The 20,649-nt window shown below is 37.5% G+C and overlaps 1 protein-coding gene across 2 annotated transcripts in view; it reads right to left on the minus strand.

Annotated features, from left to right (window-relative positions):
- Nucleotides 1-20,649, minus strand: part of Agbl1 (AGBL carboxypeptidase 1) — a 705,341-nt gene that overhangs the window by 360,170 nt on the left and 324,522 nt on the right. For both annotated transcript variants that reach the window (XM_071607355.1, XM_027922002.2), the window contains exon 17: nt 6,398-6,527. In XM_071607355.1, the coding sequence (XP_071463456.1) occupies nt 6,398-6,527 (130 nt within the window). The remainder of the gene's footprint in view (nt 1-6,397; nt 6,528-20,649) is intronic.

Here is a 20,649-nt window from a genome sequence, read left to right on the forward strand (position 1 = left end):
AGTCCTGCAACCTGTCAGTGTGGGTGAGGCCTTTGCATCTGTCTTGCTCAGTGGCAGGTACCGAAGCCCTCAAGTAGAAGGATTAAACTATCATTTTGTGTGCCAAGTCCTATCAGTACAGATGGGTTATTGGGAACCTCTGTTTTTACCAGAAGATAAAATGTAGACTATTCTTTTCAAAATATAATAGTTCTCCAAGTTGTGAAAGTGAATTCTCAGGCTAGGGGAGTGTGAATGTTCACTCACCACCAGACCTACCCTGCTAGGAAAGGAGACTTACCTCAGCTTCCTGATTTGTATTCCTATCTTTGAGAACTGTTGGTTGCCTTGATGTTTCGTGCTTTGCTCTGGACAACTCTCACTTTATGGTATCAGAACTATGAGCCCTGTGGACAACACCACTGGCCAGGATCATTGCTACTTGCTCTACTCATTAATCGTTCTCCTGGAATGTACATGTTAGGCAGACAGAGCACCTCTAGGTCCTCTCCAAGTCTACATCTGAAGCCTGTTTTGACTTCTGCCTCCCCCCCCCCCCCAATGGAGAACAGCCTCATGGAAAGCTAGCTTTCTTGGCCTGATCTCCAAACATTTTTTTCCTCCTTTTCCCACTCCTCACACCCTGCTTTTCTCCCAGCTCTAGCGAGAGGCACTTTCACTAAAACCTGAAGGGAAACACCGATCGAGGCAACTTCCCTCATTTTCCCCTTTACGTCATCTTCTCACCTCATTCCATCCCATGAGAAATGAAAAATACGAAATTTGTTTAAACCTCTTTGAAAAATCTAAATGGCCTTCCCTGTGGTATGTGGAAGACACCAGATTTCCAGCCCCTGTGATACAGAGAAGGTACATTGAGGATACTAAGTGAGGGAAAATGAAGTTTGTTTTTCAAAATATCTTTATTCAAAAATGTTTAGCAATTGATTTAAATGTAGATTATCTGTATCAGTAAAAATATACATACCCAAATGTGGATTTTGATATATTGTTTTACTGTTACCTCTAAGAGCATACAAACAATTGCAAATAAATATACATAGTCAAATTTTATTTATTTATTTATTTCCCCTCCAAAAAACAAACACACACACACACACACACAAAAACATTCTAGATTTAGTCCCTTAGCACAAAGCATTGAAAATAAGCTAAAATAAGCCTTGTTCTTCTACCACTTCTGAGGAATATGGCACAGATAAAATAAACTATGATCCAGAGCATCGTGAAACTATTGGAGACAAGGGTTTAGGAAGGGAAACACTATCCACTTTCCCCTTCTTCTTCTGTGTCTCTTTTAAAAAGAAGCTGATTCAACTAAAAACACATGCCAGAGGGATAAAAGAAGACCAGGAAAATAATTTAAGTAGCTAAAAATTCCATTTCATTTGAGTTGAGTCATTTTCTCTCAGGGCCCTAGAAAAAAGAAAAGAAAAAATATGCTAGCCCCTTCCCATGGCAGAAGGCAGCCCAGTTCCTGTGCATTGTAAACGGAAATCAATGAGCTCTTCAAAGCTCACTGAAATCCTTTTACCAACACACACTCACATAGCCAGAGCCCAGAGGGTGAGAATCGATAGCTCTCCTAACTCTGAAGCGCCAATTCTTCACAGCAGCCCAAGGGCCAGGCCAGCTGCAACATGGCAGCTCAGAAGAGGCTGTCCACCTGGCTCCCTGGGAGCTCACTCTAACCTAAGAGCTTTCTTCCACTGCCAAAGCTCTTCTTGACTGCCTCCTTGGCCAAGGACCTCCTGACCCTTAATGGAGAACTGCACAAAGAAGAATGGGTTCAATGCCTCCCATGAGCTGACTGCACAGCTTGTCTGTACCTCTGGGATTCCCTGTTGGCAGGCTTTATCTCTTGACTTGGTTTTGCTGACTTCTAAACACATCTTCTTCTACAGTGTTTCTATTCAGTTTTGGCAAAGATGTATTCTTTCATTTGACTTGCAGCACTCTAGTTTGTTCACTCTTATTTTGGGCCGTCTCTGTGTCTCCTAGTTGCATTTTAAAGCTCTGTAATCCTGTGTTTGTTTATTGTTAACATTTTTTAAATTTCATGAATGTATATCTACAGTAAAAAGCACAGGTCCTGAATACATAGAAGTGACTACCCACATTCATGATATAGAATGTGTCCACTAATCTAAACATTCCCTCCTAACTCTGGTATTCAGTATCCTTCCTTAGAGGCAAAAACTGTTCTAATTTCTACCTTCAAAAACTACTTTTACTGATTTTAAACTTTAAGTACAGAATGTGTAGTCATTAGTGTCCAATTTCTTTCACTCAACATAATGTTCCTGAAATCCAGTCATGTTTGGAGTATATCAGTAGTTCAGATTTTTTTTTTTGGTTACTGAATAATATTCCAGTGTATGAATAATTAAAATTTGCTGTGTTCAGGCTTTTGCATCCAAAATCCAGACTATGTAACAAACAGAAAGAGCAAAAATCTGGGTTCAAGAAAATTAAAAAACATTACAAAAAGGTCTGGAGATTTCAGATAAGTTTTTGCGACCAGTTAAGTGAAAAGCTTCTTTCCTTTACCCTATGCAGTGACTCCATGAATAGAAAACTCACCATATCTCCAATTTTACAAGGAAGAAGACCAAAGATGTCAGTGATGGCTAAATACCTTTTGAAGAAAGAATATTTCTCTGTTTTACTAGGTCTTTACCAGGGGAAATTCTTTCTTTTACTTCAAGTTAAGCTCAAATGGTGGTACCTACAGTCTCTAGTTTTGCTATGGCCCTGAGAGAAAATGACTCAACCCTTCATTTGTGTTCCAACAATACCTTGCATGGGCCTTTGTCTGCACCCTGTAGTATCATATTGGTATATTTGAAGAAATGAGTCCACTTTCTTTCAAAGTTAACTGTGTTCCCGTAAGAATAGGACAGACTTTTCCTTTTAAATTGGCTTTGTATCCCTGTCCCCTAGTATAATGATTACACATCTATGGTGTAAATGAATGGACAAATGAGTGATTTCCAGATGAGGGGGTGGATGGATGGATGACAGATGAATGCATGCATGGACAGATGGATAGGCTGATGGATGGGTGGATGGATGGATGATGGATGCATGGATAGAAGGATGGATGGGTGGATAGATGAAACAATTGTGAATATTACCATGTTGCCTATAAACGCAATGATTTGTCTCATCTTTAGCAATCCCCAGAACTATCAGGGTACTGTTTTCTCTCACTTCCCCATATTCTCATTGATCCTGGGAGCTCATATTAATCTACCCACAAATAGGTAAATGCCTGAGTAGCATCTGGAATAGATAGAACTTCTGAGCTATCATAAAATGGCTTCCTAGTGACTCAGAAAACATTTTCTTTAGTCAGACGTTGGGCAGTGTTGCCATTAATCTCCAACATTAAAGATCGAGAGTTAATCTGGACCCAGTGGAAGTCTTCCCTGTAAAGGACAGAGTCTGGAGTAAGTGGCAGTGCTTTTTCTGCCAGCAGGAGGCTGGCTAAATATAGCCTTGCAGGTAACTAAAGGGTGATGTTGAGCCCATTAGAGAGCTTTGTAACACAGTGAATAGCATTTAGTCCTCAGCTGTTTCTCACCCACCTCTCAGATGGTCCCAGCAGGAAACAAGTCTGTGGCTGTCATGTTTATAGCTAATTAATGTTTATTTATATTTTTAAACAAGCCTTTCACCTGTCATGCTTTAAAATGAATGTTCTGCTCTTCAATTAGAGATTGTCAGAGCAGAAAGGAATCCTGTTTTGTTGTGTGTTTAATGTGTGTGCATTTAGATGTGCATCAGATACAGAGCTTTTTTCCTTCTAAATCTCTCTCTTCTCCTGTAGGCTAAAGCTTCCTACTCAGAGAGATACCCTTCAGGTTTCAACCATGAGATTTGTGCCCTCCGTGCAGGCCATGAGCTTACTTTGAGAGGGTCAAGAGCAGAGATTATAATGTCTTCTAAGATGCAGGCTTGGGGGATGTCAGCACAGTGATATTGCAATTTAACCACCATAGAGCCAGGATTCTTAAAGGGAAAGAAAGGCTTTATTCTCTACGTTAAAAAAAAAAAAAGGCTAACTCAGCAAGCTGGGATATTCAAACCCTATATGTTTCAAAGAGAGAGCTGCCTCTTCACTGGCTCTTGGGAAATAAACTTCACACCCTTGGAATATTCTGCTGGATCAGAGTGTTTCTCTTTAGCTAGAGACCTGGGCCATGCCATATAGTCGCTGCCACAAAGTAATTTATGGTGGAGATTTGGTGCTATCCATGTGATCTCTGTGCAGGGGGAAGGTTGGAGACTAAATAACTAAGATCAGCCATATGAAGCACTCCATGGTTACACAACTTACCACCACTAAAATCTATAGACATATTCATGGTCTACAGTGTGATATTTCAAGTATATGGTGTGTACTAATCAAGTCTGAGTAATTAACATTTCCATCTCCTTATCATTATATTGTTTTTATAGACTTCAAGCTCCCCTCATCTAGTTACCCATAAAATATATAGTAAGTTATTATGAACTGCTATTATCCCACTGTGATGTGGAACATTAGACTTTATTACTTTTATCCTGCCATAATTTGGTACCCATTACCCTATCTCCCTCTATCTCTTCTCACTACACCTCCCAGCCACTATTAATCATTATTCTACATTCAGATAGACTGTTTTGGCGTCCATATATGAAACAGAACTTGAGGCATTTGTCTTGCTATGTCTATGTGATAATTTCTTTTTTAAAGTTTGAGATGGGAATGCTAACTATCCTGATTGGATCATTGCATATTATATAATGTATTAAATTATCACACTATACCACTTAAATAGGCACAATTAAAATCACAGATTAAAACAAAACAAAACAAAACAAAATCCTTGGGAGCCAAGACCGAGTTGAGCTTTCCTGGTTGGTAATTACACTGCTGCTGGAGAACTGAACACTTCCCAGTTCTGGAGAAAATACCTGGGAATCTGCTCAGTCTCCCCTGGACCCTGCCATGGATGTGTTTTACCTTTGCTGATTTAAATCTGCACCCTTTCTGTAATAAACTGTAGTATTAGTACAACAGCCCTTCTGAGTTCTGTGAGTCTTTCTAGGGAATTGCTGAACCTGGGAATAATCTTGGTAAACCTGAATATGCTCTGACAAAGAGTAGGTAATGAAGAAAGGTAGGGATGCAGGATGGAAAAGCACATAAGAACTGAATTTTAATGGTGCCACATTCAGTACTTCAGGAAAATCACTTTACCTGTTATCTCTTTTGAGATTTAAATAAGGGTCTATGATACACACACACACACACACACACACACACATATGTATATATATAAAATATTCATTAAATATGCCGCCATTTTGATTACATAGTAGATGTTTAAAAACTAGATAATGATACAAATGATTAAGTTGGACATTCTCTGGTGTGTCCACTCTGTAAGTTTCTTAGGTTAGGTAAGGACTCTAAATTTGAACATATGCCCCACTATACTTTCATGGACAAGTATTTTTCATAGTTTATAGTCAATAAATGAGCATTTCCATATGTTATTTGACTGCCATTTCCTCTTTCTTATTTTAAGTCTAGTTTCTAATAGTTTGTTTGTCATCAATTACATAGTGCTAGAAGTCTAGCTCTGAAAGTACTTAAAACAGTGTCAGAATCATCATAAGTGCTAGAATTTTGTAGTATTAGTTGAACAAGAATATGAACACCTAGCAGATTTTCTCCAAATACTACCTCGTAATATGCACATTTTATTTCTTCTTCAATAACTGGGGGGAAATAGCAGGAAAGTCAAGACCCAGGAAATGGAATGGAATATAATATCTTAACCAGTTTTTAATCAATGAGTATGGCATCAATACTTTCCCCATATTTGGGATGAATTATGTCCCTTCAAAAGATGTGTAATTATTGGTGCCTGTGAACATAATCTTATTTGGAAATAGGGTCTTGGCAAATGAAATAAAGCTAAGATGAAACCATACTGAATTAGACCAAGTGACAGTTGTCCTCATAAGAACAGGGCAATGTGGACACAGTTACAAATAGGGAAGACAGCCTTGTGTAGACAGGAGTAGAGACCAGAGTTCTGTTGCCACAAGCCAAGAACACTGAGGACTGCTGGCTACCAACAGAAGCTGGATTTAAATGGCCCTGACAACACCTTGATTTCAGACATCTATCCCTCAGAAACGTGAGAGAAAAAGTTTTCACTGTCCTTAGGTACTCAATTTGTGATAGTTTGATATGGAAGCCACAAGAACAACCCCCCTCCCATTAGAGATGGACAGACGTAAGTCTTTGGACTTTGGTTTCCTTGACTTGACAGAAGATAATGTGCTTCCTGGAGGGTACAAGGAACCAGGCACAAATGTGGAAACAGAAGTAACTCACCACGGGACTCCGGCCAATGCTGCACAGGTAGTGAAGGAGTCCTTTTGCATGGTAAATGGTTGGTTGGAGATGCGCTTGGGGAGAGAGCCACTGTCTGTTCAAATCCTCCCCTCTCAGTGAGCATCTGTGACTGCAGAAGCAAACAATAAGCAAATAAATACGTATTTAGAAGGAAATAGCTTGAGAAAATGAAACTCAACAAGACAATTACACTAATGAATTCAACTTCCCTTTGACTTCTGCCCAGTTGGCATCAGTTCCAGATGTCCAAAAAGCTGCAGATCTGTCCCTTAAACTCCCAGAGTCCTGATTATTCACAGCTCCAAAAGGAACTGGAAACCATACTTGACTTAATGTCAGGTTATCAGTTTTAAGACAAAGTTTGAGAAATGTAGTTTCCCACAATACACAACATGAGAACACATTCAGTGCATTTCTCTAATCTCAAAAACCTTCGAATCTATAAATAATTAAGTTGAGCTCAGTTCAGTCTGAACTGTTGGTTATATCACATATGATATTTCCAGCTGGTCCAATAATTCTGTAAGGTGGATAGTATTACACCCTGATGAAGAGACTGAGACTTGGAAACGATTCAATAAGGGGCCCAAGATAACTGAAGACCAGATCTGTTTGTCTCTATCCCTTATACTCTTTTCCTGATTGTATTGCTTCCCTCCATAGAGATAGTAGATGACTCAAAAGCTTGATATTTACCCAGAATATCAAAGTCCCTTTTCAAAGATAGCATCAGTTATAGTTTGGATTTGGAATGTCCCCAAATGTATTGAAGGCTTGTTCCCCACCCAATGGTACACTCGGAAGGTGATAAAAATTTTAGAAGGCAGGACCTACTTGGAAGAAGTAGGTCACTGTGAGCATGACTTTGAAATGTGCATTTTGTTCCTGGTGCCTGGATTTCCTACTCTCTGCTTCCCAACCACAATGGAGTAAACAGCTCTGCTCTGCCATGAGTCCCCACCATGATATTCTCCCTCATCACAGGCCAATAGTGATGGGGCCTTACAACATGGACTGAAACCTCTAAAACCATGAGGCAAAATAAACTTTTCTTCCCTAAAGTAGATTTTCTCTGGTATTTTTGCCACAATAATGGAAAGCTGACTAACATACCACTGTAGTATATTAGAGTTAGAATGAGCTCAGAATCAACCATTCACTCATTAAGGAATGGTTATACTCACATTCAAAAGTACCAAATTACTTTATAGCTCATTTATAGGACAGGTTCCTGGCAATCATGCTAAAATGGTACTCAACAGGATTAACAAGAAATGTGCTACAGATTAAGAGGATCAGTACAGTATTTCTATCACCTAACTCTGCCAGTGCTCCCCACTTCCCTTCCCAGCATACTTCCATACTCCAGCATATCAAATTGCTCACAGCTTCCTTTGTGCAATTATTTCTGCTGTCCCTTTACCAGGACTCCCAGATCTCCAGCCATTCCCACCTATTTGATTTTTAGGGTACCAGCCTTGCCTCAGAAGATTCCCTGAATTCCCATAAGGTCCACAGGTTACCACACAGAACATTGCATTATGTACTTTTTTTTTTTTTAGAGAGAGAGAGAATTTTTTAATATTTATTTTCTAGCTTTCGGGGGACACAACATCTTTGTTTGTATGTGGTGCTGAGGATTGAACCCAGGCCGCACGCATGCCAGGCGAGCGCGCTACCGCTTGAGCCACATCCTCAGTCCGCATTATGTACTTCTATTTGTTGCAATAGCATCCTGAAGTTCTTTTAATGAGAGTCCTTATAAACCCACTTTGAATTTTTTTTCTTTTTTCTAATTTTTCTTTCTTTCTTTCTTTCTGTCTGTCTGTCTGTCTTCTCCATTAGACTGGGAGCTTCCTTGAAGCAAGGACAGTTTCTGGTTACTATCAAAACTCTAATATAGGAACTCTGTCAGACCTGGTATTTAATAAATAATTTGGAATAGATAAATGCACTAGCAATTAACTGCAGAGTTAGCTACATTTTGTATTTTTAAAACAACCAATCTTATTTTCAATAAATCTTGGGGGAAAAAGAAAGAAGGTTCAGCCTCCTTCTTTTACTACTTTTCAATCTCCATGTTTCTGAAATTATCTTTAAATATTAGTTTCCTGCTGCTTGTCAGCTGGAAAATCTTTAATCATTTATTCTGATTTCACCATGAAAATATTTTGACTTGTGAAATGGTAGGTTTTGTGTCTCTTCCTCTTTGGCTTTTTTGCTCTTGTTTATTTTTTTCTCCTTTCCTCTTCTTAATAGCAATGACTTCTAGACACAGAGGTTATCTATTTCGCCTGGTCACTAAGGGTGCAGATAAAATATGAAGCAGATCTTTAGAACCAATAGCAATAGAAAGGGTCTTGCATACCAGACTTGCTTTTGAACATCTTTTCTGCATTTAAGTTAATTTACTTTCTCATATCAAGATATTTTCAGGCACAATATCCTAAAGTCTCAGGATTCTCTTTAATGGCTCTGTGATTTGCCTTGCCTTGACCTGGATTCCCATCAACACTGGGGATTTTTTTTTCTTTTGTTACACAGTTTGTGATGAAATTAGTTGGTGTTCTTTAAAAGCATTTTTGTTGTATAAATGAAAATGCAGTCATTATAAGCTAGCTAGTGATTCTGTGTTAACACTTTCTCTGTCTTCTTTCCTATGCTCCAAGGAGTACAATTTCAGGGACAGTATCTACATGGAGAAGGTCCACAGGTTACCACACAGCACTAATGCAATTCTAGATTGAAATTCTTCAAAATTTAAAAAAAAAAAAATGAAATTTTGTGCTACAGAAGACTGAGCTTTGATTAAGAAGACCTAGTTCCAATTGCCAGCTCTGTCATTGGTTATGGGATATTGTGGCCTCTCTAAGAGTCAATATTCTCATTGGGATAAAATACAGATATGCCTAACCTACCTCACAGGATTATTTTGAGGTTCAGATGAAATGATATTTTTCCTTATGAAGAACAATCAGGTAAATTATGCAGGTTGAATGGAAGAGAGCAATATCTTTTCTAGGACCCCAAAGGAGAAGCTATAGTCAGTGTTCATTACCAACTGACTAGAGCACACTTAACGGTGGGGTAGTAGAGTTGAACAGAAAATAATTTATGTAAGAAAATAATTCAGAGAAATAATCAACAGAAGTTTCTGATAAGTATTTGGGATGCTAAATAGTGCCAATGAGAGGATGGCAATATTATTTGATATTGTTTGAGCACCTAGATTGGGAGAGAAATTAGATTAGTGAAAGATACACAGAAGTTAGGAAAGCTGTTAGTTTGGGGAAAGTTTTGTTTGGTTGTTATTTGCTTTGCAGAGGTGGAAGCAATGAATCATTTCATTGGTATAAATGGTTTATGGCTTTACATGATTGCACTGTGTTTAGGGCTCTGTGTTTGGCTGGGATTTTGAGGGTATCTCTGTGTGTGCCTATGGTTTCAGAAGTTCTTATATGCAACTGCAGATTATTACAATATGTACTACATCTAACTTCAGTACTTTTTCTTTTAAAGCAAATCCATTTTTTTTCCAATCCCAAACTAATTTGGTATTTTGTTAATAATATCAGAGTTTCCTGTAGTCAGAGGAACTTCTGCTGCTCTTCCCAGGGATTTGTTGTAAGCATTAGAAGATGAAATACACCCCCATCTTATTATATACTGTAGCATTTCTGCAATGACAGCTGCTCCTTCCATGTGAAGAAAATTAGCAGATGGACAGAAATGACTGGCTGGCAATAAATGCAGTGCCTATAATTTCTGGAAAGGGGTCATCCCTCAAATAGAGTCTGAAATCTTGGTTTGCTTAAGAAGAATAAAGTAGTGATCAATGGTGTCTTTCACCATTAAAAACTGTAAACTCATAAGGAGAAAATAATGCACCTCCTTTTCATTAGTATAGATAGTCATTTGATCCAACTAGTCCTCCTTATTTCTTAAGGTTTAGTTCATTTTAATGAACTTTATATGCTCACAGCAGGCTAGGTACAGGGTGCACAATTTCCAGATTGTCCAGGGACATTCCATTTTTAGCCAGGAAGCTCCTACATTCTATGGCATCTCTCAGAAAATCCAAAGTGATATTTGATCTCCCTGTCCAGATTCCTAATTCTAAGAGTTGTTGCAAAACCAGGATCCCTGGCCAGAATTAGCCCTAATTGTTTTTCATTGACTTTGAATGCTTTTAGGTGGAGCTTGTACAATCCATATAGTTCAGGTAACTTTACTGCCTATTCTTATCTTGAGATCTACACACACACATTATCTGCCTGCTTTTTGAGGCATTTACAGTCTATGTCTAAGAAGTGTCTAAATTTTAAAATTGAAGTTTTTGGTGAGACATATGTTTTTCCCTTAAAGAGGGGGGCAAAAAATAAGAAAATTTGCCTCTGGTATACATGAATATGTCTGTTTTATGACCAAACAAAAACATATTCTCTGAAACTAAAAGAGTGAGTTGGCAGTACCAGTTTCAACTAAAAGATCCCTGTATACGGGCATCTGTATAATATCTGGAGTAAAATACAACCTTAAAGGTCAAACACTCTCAATGGAAACAATGTCACCTAATATTAACTATAGATCTTATTTGTCTTCCAAGAATGGGAATCACCCAAAGACTGAGAAAAAAGTATTATCACTAAAGGGTTCAGGAAACAGACCCTGAACTACCAGGACTCCAAAAGCAAACAATGGATCACAAGTCAGAAAAAGAAAGAGGAAAATCGAATCACTTACTAAAAGAGAATTTATAAGGTGCAATCAGAAAATAAGATGATTCAAAAATCTCCCATCCATCTCTGACTGAAAAATAGAGAGACAGGGCCCATCAGACTGAATGAATGATGCCAGGCTTGATAATATTAAAGCCCTTGCACAGCAAGCTCTGGAGCCTAAAGGGAAGCAGCGTGTTTGAGATTCAGTGAGCGGCTTCATCATTCACTGCACATCCTCTGAACAGGAGGCAGCGAGTGTGCAGGGGGAGAATATCTGTAAAGGCAAAGAGATACATGAAAGCTTCAAGAACAGGGCAGAACAGCATGGGGCCCGTTGGGCCAGACACTGCACCTGAGCTTTCCAAATAAATATTGCTTGAATGGACAAAGGGAAGAAAGAGGAAAAAACAAAAGGCAGCTTCATTTTAAGGCCTGGTTTGTTGTAAAGCTAAAAACAACCAGGGTTGGCAGGGTTGTGTTATTATGTTTCAAATAGTTTTGTCACTCAAACCCTCAAAGTCAAAAACTGAGAGCAGAGAAAAAAGAGAGACCAAACCCGGCTGTTCCTTCCCACCTTTAGGAACCCAGAAATTGATTAGCACAAGGTTGGTCACCACAGAAGTCGTTAAAAGATGAACCAGAACTGAATAGATGCTGTTCTCATCTTTGTTCAAGATATTGTCCAAAGTAGACATTTGAACATAGATCTGTATAAATCTAATCCACCTGTTCGTTAGTCCTTTGCTCCTCAAAGTACCATCGACAACCAAAACACCAGCAGCACCCATGGGTCCCACCCTGTAATCTGCATTTTAACAAGATACCGAGGGAATTTGGGGGCACATTAGAGTGAAAAAAAAAGCAGTGCTTTATATGGTACCTTAAGGAACTGAGGAAAATTAACATTTGTAATGGAACCAATTTCTTTAAAAGAGGTTTTATTCCCCCAAGCTTCCAGCAGCTAGAATACACAGTATCTGGAATCTCTGGATTCCATCCTAGAAGCTTAAAGAGATCTACACACACACATACACACACACACACGCACACACCTGTCCATCCCCATTTTCCCTATTATCTTAGTCTTTTGTATATTTTTAGGTGGAGCTTGTACAATCCATACAGTTCAAGTACCTTTACTGCCTAAGAAGAACAACAGAGTGAAGATTAAAATGCATTTTCTTTCAGTTCTATTTTGACAAGACTGATTTCATTCAAATATGCAATGGGGCAATTCAAAAGATCATAAAGAAAAGACAACTTCAGCTTAAATCCCTTCAGAACAGATTAAGGAGTGGGCCAGCATGGCTGAAAATACAGCGCAGCCCTACAATATCACATGCACCATTAAGGAATAGGTCATCAGTTGATTCACATTTTCATACAGTGCTTGATCCCACACAAGAAAGGTATGTGTTCATTGTAACAAGCCAACTCCTGCACTAAGGTCACCAGTCCAACAGCTATCTGTGAAGAATCTGCCAAACACACACATAAGTGAACAGTGAAACCTTAGGCTGTGGCAGCAACTGGCCAGCCAGCTGGCTGTCACCTATCACAACTGGCTGACATTTCACACCATTAATATAATTTACCAGATGTGGGAAAGATTAACTTATTTAATTTTTGAAATTTTAAGTCTTTTCTTAACCCTCACAAAATAATGTCAGAATGAGAAAAAAACAAACATTTTAAAAACCAAGAATTAACATTTATTACTATATTAGCAATTGCTAGAAATAAATAAAAAAATAAAAACCCTGAAAAATTTAACACTCATACCTGACAAAGACAATCAACAAAACAAGAATTGATGAATACTGCATATTTACATATATGCACATACACACAAAAACTCACATTCATTTCTAAAACCAGAAGTTCTAAAAGCTCTCATGGAAATCTCTCACTTAATGGAGAAACAGAACAATTTCCATAGGATCAGGAATAAGGTAAAGATGTCCACCATTATGCAACATGTAACTGCAAGTATTATCTAATGAATTTATATGAGACATCAATGAGCTTCTGAATCAATAAAGACAAAAAAAATCATGTGAACTTGGAGATAGTACTAACATATACCTGAAAAATCCTGGAAGAACAATGATTAACTCAAACAACAGCAGTTCAATAAGGTAGCAGGTTATAATATTAGCATAGAGAACTAAATTTCCAATAGGAGACTAGTTGCATAATTTCCTGCATCCAAAAAATGAAGTACTGTGCATCACTTTTAACAAAAGTATGGTAGCTTCTATGAGCTGATATGGATGGAGATATTTAGGATATACAGTTAAATGATAAAAAGCATATGTAAGAATGAGGAGATAGAAAATCCATGTGCATTTATTCATTTGTACAAAAAATACAAGAACAATGGATCAAATTAATACAATTTATTATCTATGGGGGTAGAAACAGGGTATAAAGGATAAAGAATGTGTGAATGGAAGTGGGATAGAAAGAGAAAGGGCAAAAGACACTTCTTAGAGCGAATGTTTGTGTATAGTTCCAACTTTTCCAACCATGTTAATATTTTACAAGCTCATATGAATAAATAAATAAATATAATCAAATATTAGAGAACCATGGAGAAAACCCAAATAAATTACAAACATTTATTCATGAACTTAAACTCTATGACAAATAAATAATACTGAGGAAGCAAGAGGAAAAGAACTGAGATAGGTAACTTTGGAAAACAAAATACTAGCAATAAACTGTAAGCTAAAGACAAAAAGAACAGTATACAAATTTGTTTTTCACAGCAGTATACAATTCCAAGCTAGCAATTCTAAAACAACATTATGTGTATTCTAGGAGTGAGAAAATAAGTGAATCAATTATGAATAATAACAACCAGGTTTCTCACTGTCATGGGGAGGAGTTGCAAATAAGCATTAACTCTGCAATATTGTGTTGTAATCAGAAGTATCAGCATGAACTCACAGTTTTTTATGTACTGATAGGTAAATAAAGAAATAGATAAAAACATGTGTGTGTATTCACACATCCATTTCATAGCTCTGCCTACTGGGAAAACCTAAAACAATACCATAGTCATAAGAAACAGGTCCAATGCACAGACCTCAGTTTCTAAGTGCCATTGTTCAAGGAAAGGAATCAGGCTTCTTGGGGGAAATGCCTGCTTCCAAAATTGGGACAGGAAAAGAAGAATATCAATGTGATATATCAGTATGTCTCCAGAAAATAAGGAAGAACTCAAAAATAATGGTGACATATTGAAATGACACAGAGATCAATTATAAGGAGACCATGGTGGCCGAATATGGTCAAGATGTGACAATAAAATAAACAATAATAATAGATCATAATTCATGGAATAAATCTAATCTTCATGTATTCATATTGATATAAATAAGGGGAGAAGGAATAGCTCTCCATTTCAGTAGAATTCCAGTTGGAAAATATGGAAGGAGTGAGGAAAATAAAAAGTATCATTTGGCAAACATCACAGTAATTGCTACAAATAAGAATCATCACTGGATGGGAAAGTTAGTGGGTGAAAGTATCATGAGGGACACATCCTTTACATGGACTCAGGGTATCTCCCCCACAAATACTTAATAATTCTGAAGGGGAAAATATCAGTTTTATGCTGTAGAAGGTAGGTAGATAGCACTTCAATCAATCAAAGTTAGCATCACCATGAGTGAGACATATCCATTCCACAATAATGCACTGAGAGAGGCACAAGATCACTAGTGTGGGTAGTAATCTTGCCAAGACCACAACCTATTTATCATGTGGAAGCACCAAGCAACCCCATATTGAAGGTGTATTCTACAAATCACTTATCAGTACTCTTCAAATATGTCAAATTCAGCAAAAGAAGATTGAGGGACAATTCTAGACTGGAGGAGAATGAAAAAATATAACTGTCAAATGCAGTGCCGTCATCCTGGAAAAGGACATTACTGAGACAATTATGGAAGTATGAATGATGTATATAAATTCTAGCATATTAATTTTAATTTCCTAATTTTAATTATTATATGGATATGTAAAACATTGGCATTTGAGAAAGCTGAGTGAAAGACACAATTTTTATACCATGATTGTTCCTTGTGAAAGTTATACACATGTAAGAGTTTAAAAAGGTTACCATTTAAAAAATAGAAATTCTGTAATTCATAAAAAAACAACATAAGTAAGAATTAGAAAAACTCAAAAATTCAGAAATTATTTGACAACAACAAATGGTGAGAAAAAATAAAATATCATCTTGTAAATGAAATCCAGCCTAGAAAGAACACAAGAGCTAATAAACAAGACAAATAATGCCATAAGACAGAAATAATGTGAAGTGAAAGACATTTTTTTTAATTCTAAGAAAATGAAGCCATTTAGAATTTGAGGCAATGGGATCAATATTGAAAATAGGCAAGGAATGTCTAGCACACAAATATCAATTCCTAAAAAAGAAAAGTGAATTCTAATATATCTCTAAGGATCAGGAAAAAAAAAACACTACATTCAGCAAACTCTCATGAAATAATAAAAAAAATTCAAAATGACATATCAAAACTGAAAGAATTCCCCACACAAAGACACTTCGCAGGGAGAATTCCAATTTTATTGCAAAAAGCTGTGTGCTTATATAGAACTAAGGGGGAGATGGTAGGGCTTAGATAAATGGCAGGCAACCCATTTATTGGCAAGTTCTTCCAGATATCAGCTCCGGAGCCCAGGAATTAGTTCTCATTGGGGCTAAGTTTCCCCGCCAGCAAGATTTGAAATTGGCGCAGGCGGGAGATTCACACGGGCGGGAACTTTTCGCGCCACTGCAGAAAAGAAGAAGGTAGGAAGAAGAGGTCCTTAGGCACCATGTTGGGGTTTTTTCTCTGGGGTATGGCTGCCGTTTATACTTTTCCCAACAAAAACAATGTGTTAGGTACCTGAGTCCATACTGATCCAGAACAATTAATACCAAGACAATGTCTGAGAATATCACTGGATCGTAAAGAAAAACAAAACTATTGGTAATCTAGGTGATAAGAGAGTATGTTCATATAGGAAAGACTGAATTATGCTTTTTTGATGACAACACTTTAGAAGAAAATTGAATGGGGACAGTCAAAGTATTATGGAAAATATTTAAAGAAAGAAAATATGAGACATCTATTTTATATCTAGTCAAACTGACCTGCAAATTTAGAGAGGTACAACAAATTATTATCCACATTTAATTAGCCTGTCTTTAGAGATAACTAGGCTAAAAGCTCAGGCAAGCAAAATGACTAGAGATATGAACACTTTCAATTTTTAAAAAAATATTTTTTTAGTTGTAGATGGATATAACTTTATTATTGTTTTTTTTTTAATGTGGTGCTGAGGATCGAACCCAGTGTCTCACATGTGCTAGGCAAGCACTCCTGAAGCTACAACCTCAGCCTGAACATTTCAATTTCTGTGAAAGTAATATGGGAATATGGCTCCCTCAGAACTTATTGTAAATTATTGTAATGGTTTGATCCACCCCGAAACTTAGCCCCTGAAAAAAAAAACAGTGACTTGTCCATTTCTGAGTCCACCAAATCTGAAAGAGTACCTCACCCATAGAAATCATTGAATAAACGTATGTTAACAAAAGCAAAATAGAATTTAATTATGTTTTTAGATGTCCTAAATGAAAGGTGCTCAATGAATGTTTGTTAAATCAAAAGCAATTTAAAAAATTAAAAAGCAAAGTAGGCGTTGAGGGCATAGGTCAGTGATAGAGTGCTTGTCTTTTATGCAGGAAGCCCTGTGCTTGATCTCTAGCACTGTGAAAGAAAGAGAGGGAGGGAGGGAGGGAGGGAGAGAGAGAGAGAGAGAGAGAGAGAGAGAGAGAGAAAGAGAGAGAAGAGAAGAGAAGAGAAGAGAAGGGAGGGAGGAAGGAAGGAAGAAAGAAAAGCAAAATAAATGGTTTGGACACCACAAGAGCCAAAACACATTATTCTCAACATTCATTTTTATTTTTATCTTGATTGTCATCTTTGTCACATAAAATAAATGGATAGTTATCATATTTCACTGAAGATTAAAAGTTTCTTCCCTGTGAAAAACAAGTGAGGTCCACGTCATCCTTTTAGGCCAGATATCACAAACTATTCTTCCTCCTCCTTCCCATTATCACCATCACCACCCTCTTCCTCACAGCCATCATAGCTGCCATTCACTGAGCTCTCATTATATACCATAGCTTTCATTAGTTACTCATAAGAATCATCTCCATTAATCTTCACAACAATCCTGTAGGCATTTGCAATTGTAACACCAGTTTTTCAAATGAGGAAACAGAGGATTAGAGACGTTTAAGTAACTGACCTAAGACCACACAGCCAGTTTAGCTTCTGAATTGGAGTACACTCTGCAATACAGAAGAAGGTTATTTACAACATGCCCCAAAGTCTCAACCACTTTGTAAGTATTTAATCCAGTGCCTTCAAGGGATAAATGATGGGGAAGAAATGCACAGAAGGGAAGGACCTGGAGTTGCCACACACACACCAAACAGTACCTCCCAGTTTCTGTCTGACTTGCACATTAAACTTTTGAAATTAGATTTTGTTCAAAGAAAGGATTTTACTGCTTGATGTTTTAAAAATTGATGTCCTATGAATCTGATACATGACTTGACCACCTTAGAAATCTTGACATCTTTGTCTCCAGTTTCTTATATGTAAAATTAATAGTCCCCTTCACATTTGACAAGTTGATGTAAAAAAAATGGTTGATATTCAAAAGACAAAAATATCGTATCAAAAACATGTTATTCACTCCTTCACGAAACATTTGTTGTCCAAATAAAACACCTACTATGTGTCAGATACTATGCTTATCCTGAGGATCATAACAGTGAGCAAGCTCTCCAAGGCATTTACGTGCCAGGGATAATTACCAAGTGGCAGCTCAAGGCAGATATCACGTCTGTCTTGTCTGTTCCTCTCTCAACACCAACAAAGCACAGTGATCAGCATGTGACAGTGAACTAATTCATCTTTATCTAAGGAACACATGAAATTCAACTCCCTAGCCTAGTGCTGTCAGAATATTGCTTCTCGGATAGTCAATATCTAAATTAAACCAATAGTGCCTTTTTTGTATATTGTCAATTCAAAAGATTTAATTATGGAATACCAATTATTCCTGATTATCTTTGTCTGAGATAGGGCCTCCTCTATGCTGCTATACTCAGCTTTTGATTAAAAGTCACTGTATTTTCCTTACTAGAGAGAAACACTTAATAGAAAAACTTCACAGCAAGGTCAAAGCCATTGACATCAAGAAAAATATTTTTTTTTATAAAGCTGTAAAGGGAGTTCTATTCTCCTATCCAAAATGCAAAAGTTGTGATACAGAAGTTTACTGCTGAGATCTCTCAAAGATGACCAGAAATTGGAGTCCTTTAAATGAACTGTAGGACCCAGAATATACTTTTTTTCCTGGGAGAAAAGAAAATTCATAAGCAGTTTACTTGTTTTTTTTTTTCCTATGCCTCAGAGGCTTCTTTCATATTAAGGTGATGTTTCATTATGGACCAAAAAGCAGACTGGACCTGTACATATCCCTGATGAGTTCATCAAGCCAAAAAATATCTCTAGAGAGTCACAAGTCTTCCCCTTCCTACTGACTCTAGAGGCACGAAAGTGATTCTGCTCTTCCTCCAGAGGATGTCACTGTGTTTAACACTGGCATATAATAAAATCCCCATGAGTGTCCTGGGGCAAGGAACATAAGTGCAGAAAAGTAATCTCTGCTGATTGAGGCTTTCAGTAGCTAGAAAACATTCATCCTGTCCCCTGAAAGCAAGGCTGACTGCCAATACCATCCTAGGAAAAGGAATGGAAAGAGTTATCCTGGAACTTTGAAGCACCTTTTCCTTGAAGCCCTAGAGGAAGAAAATGGAAAGACAAGAAAAGTGGCACTCAGTGCAGAAGAGAAAGTCAGGAAACAAAGTGAGCCTGAGTCTTGGCTTTGACCTTGCTACCATGTAATCTTAGGTAAGTTTCTTTAATTTTGCTTGGTTCACATTTGTTATTTCCAATACGGTATTAGAATGCTCTATCTCCATCTCAAGGGACTTTCTCCTTCAAAATCCATAATTCTAAGTTAAGACATGCAAAAGGAAAGAGAAAGTTACAGAAGAGGAAAAGACGGGAGAAGAGGCAGGACAGAGGATTTGGTCGTTGAAACACAAATTCATAAGGAGAAAACTGTCCAAGATTTATCACTTCATGTCCAGAATACACAAACTACTTCCTCCTTCATTTTCTCTCCTGTCTGGTGTTTCTTTCTCAATACAACATAATTCTAAACTGATATTCAAATTCTTCTAATGCCTCTCATCATCTAAAGGAGGATGTGAAAACTACATTGACCCACATTCAAACTTTTCTACAAACTGGTTTCAACTCACCTACCAGCTTAGTCTTCTATTATTGCCCCTAACACAAACCCAGTCCTACAAGTCAGTCAGGTTTCCTTGTCATTACCAGAATAGTTTGTGGTCTCTCAACTCAGAGCCTCTCACCTGCCCACGGAACCACGTCAGCAGCCCCCATCCTTTTCTGCTCTTTCATTCTTAGTCTAACCTTCGGGAAACTTCTCAAGTCCTGGCCCTTTCTTTAGTCTTTCTTCGACTATTTTAATCCATAGCAACATCCCCAACCTCTAAACTTACTTGAGAAAACAAAATGGTGTAAAGTTCGCACAGGTATCCCCAGTTAGCCTGTGTTCTTTAAGTCTGATTTTACCATTTGCTATATAAATTCAGCCACAATATTCACTTTGATAACTTTCAACCTCTACTTTAGAGTAACATTCATGTATAACACACAGGATATTTTCTCTTAAAATTAAGTGACATTACACACTGAAGGCACTTGCAAAATGCCACATTGTTACAGTTTGGATCTGAAATGTTCCCCAAAGTCTCATGTGTGGACAGCTTGGTCCCCAGTGAAGCAATATTCAGACTTGGGGAAGTGATTGGATAATAAAGGTTCTAATCTCATCAATGAATTAATCCCTTGACAGATTTATAACTGAATGGATTATTTATTGGGAGACCATGGAAAATGTTGGAGGTGGGGATTAGTTGAAGGAGATAAGTCACTAGGGGCATGCCCTAGAAGGGGATATTTGGTCCCCAGTTCCTTCCACTCTGTCCATCTGCTCCCTGGATGTCTTGAGATAAGCAGGTATCTTCTAGCACACCCTTATATCAGGATGTTTCCACCTCACCACAGGTCTAAAAGCAATGGAGTCAACTGACAAGGAAGGAAAGCTTGAAACTATGAACTAAAATAAAGCTTTACTCTCCTAAGTTGTTTTCTCAGAAGTTTAGTCACAATGGAAAACTGACTAATACACCCATCATCAGTGATCAACAAACATTGGCATTTTTAAAGCAAATCTCAGCACTAACATTTACATCACCATCAAATTTTGCCCAGAGCTTTTATTTAACCACAGATTTAGATTAAAAATCACTGGAGGAGA

The sequence above is a fragment of the Marmota flaviventris genome, chromosome 2, assembly GCF_047511675.1.
Source record: "Marmota flaviventris isolate mMarFla1 chromosome 2, mMarFla1.hap1, whole genome shotgun sequence".
Classification (NCBI taxonomy): domain Eukaryota; kingdom Metazoa; phylum Chordata; class Mammalia; order Rodentia; family Sciuridae; genus Marmota; species Marmota flaviventris.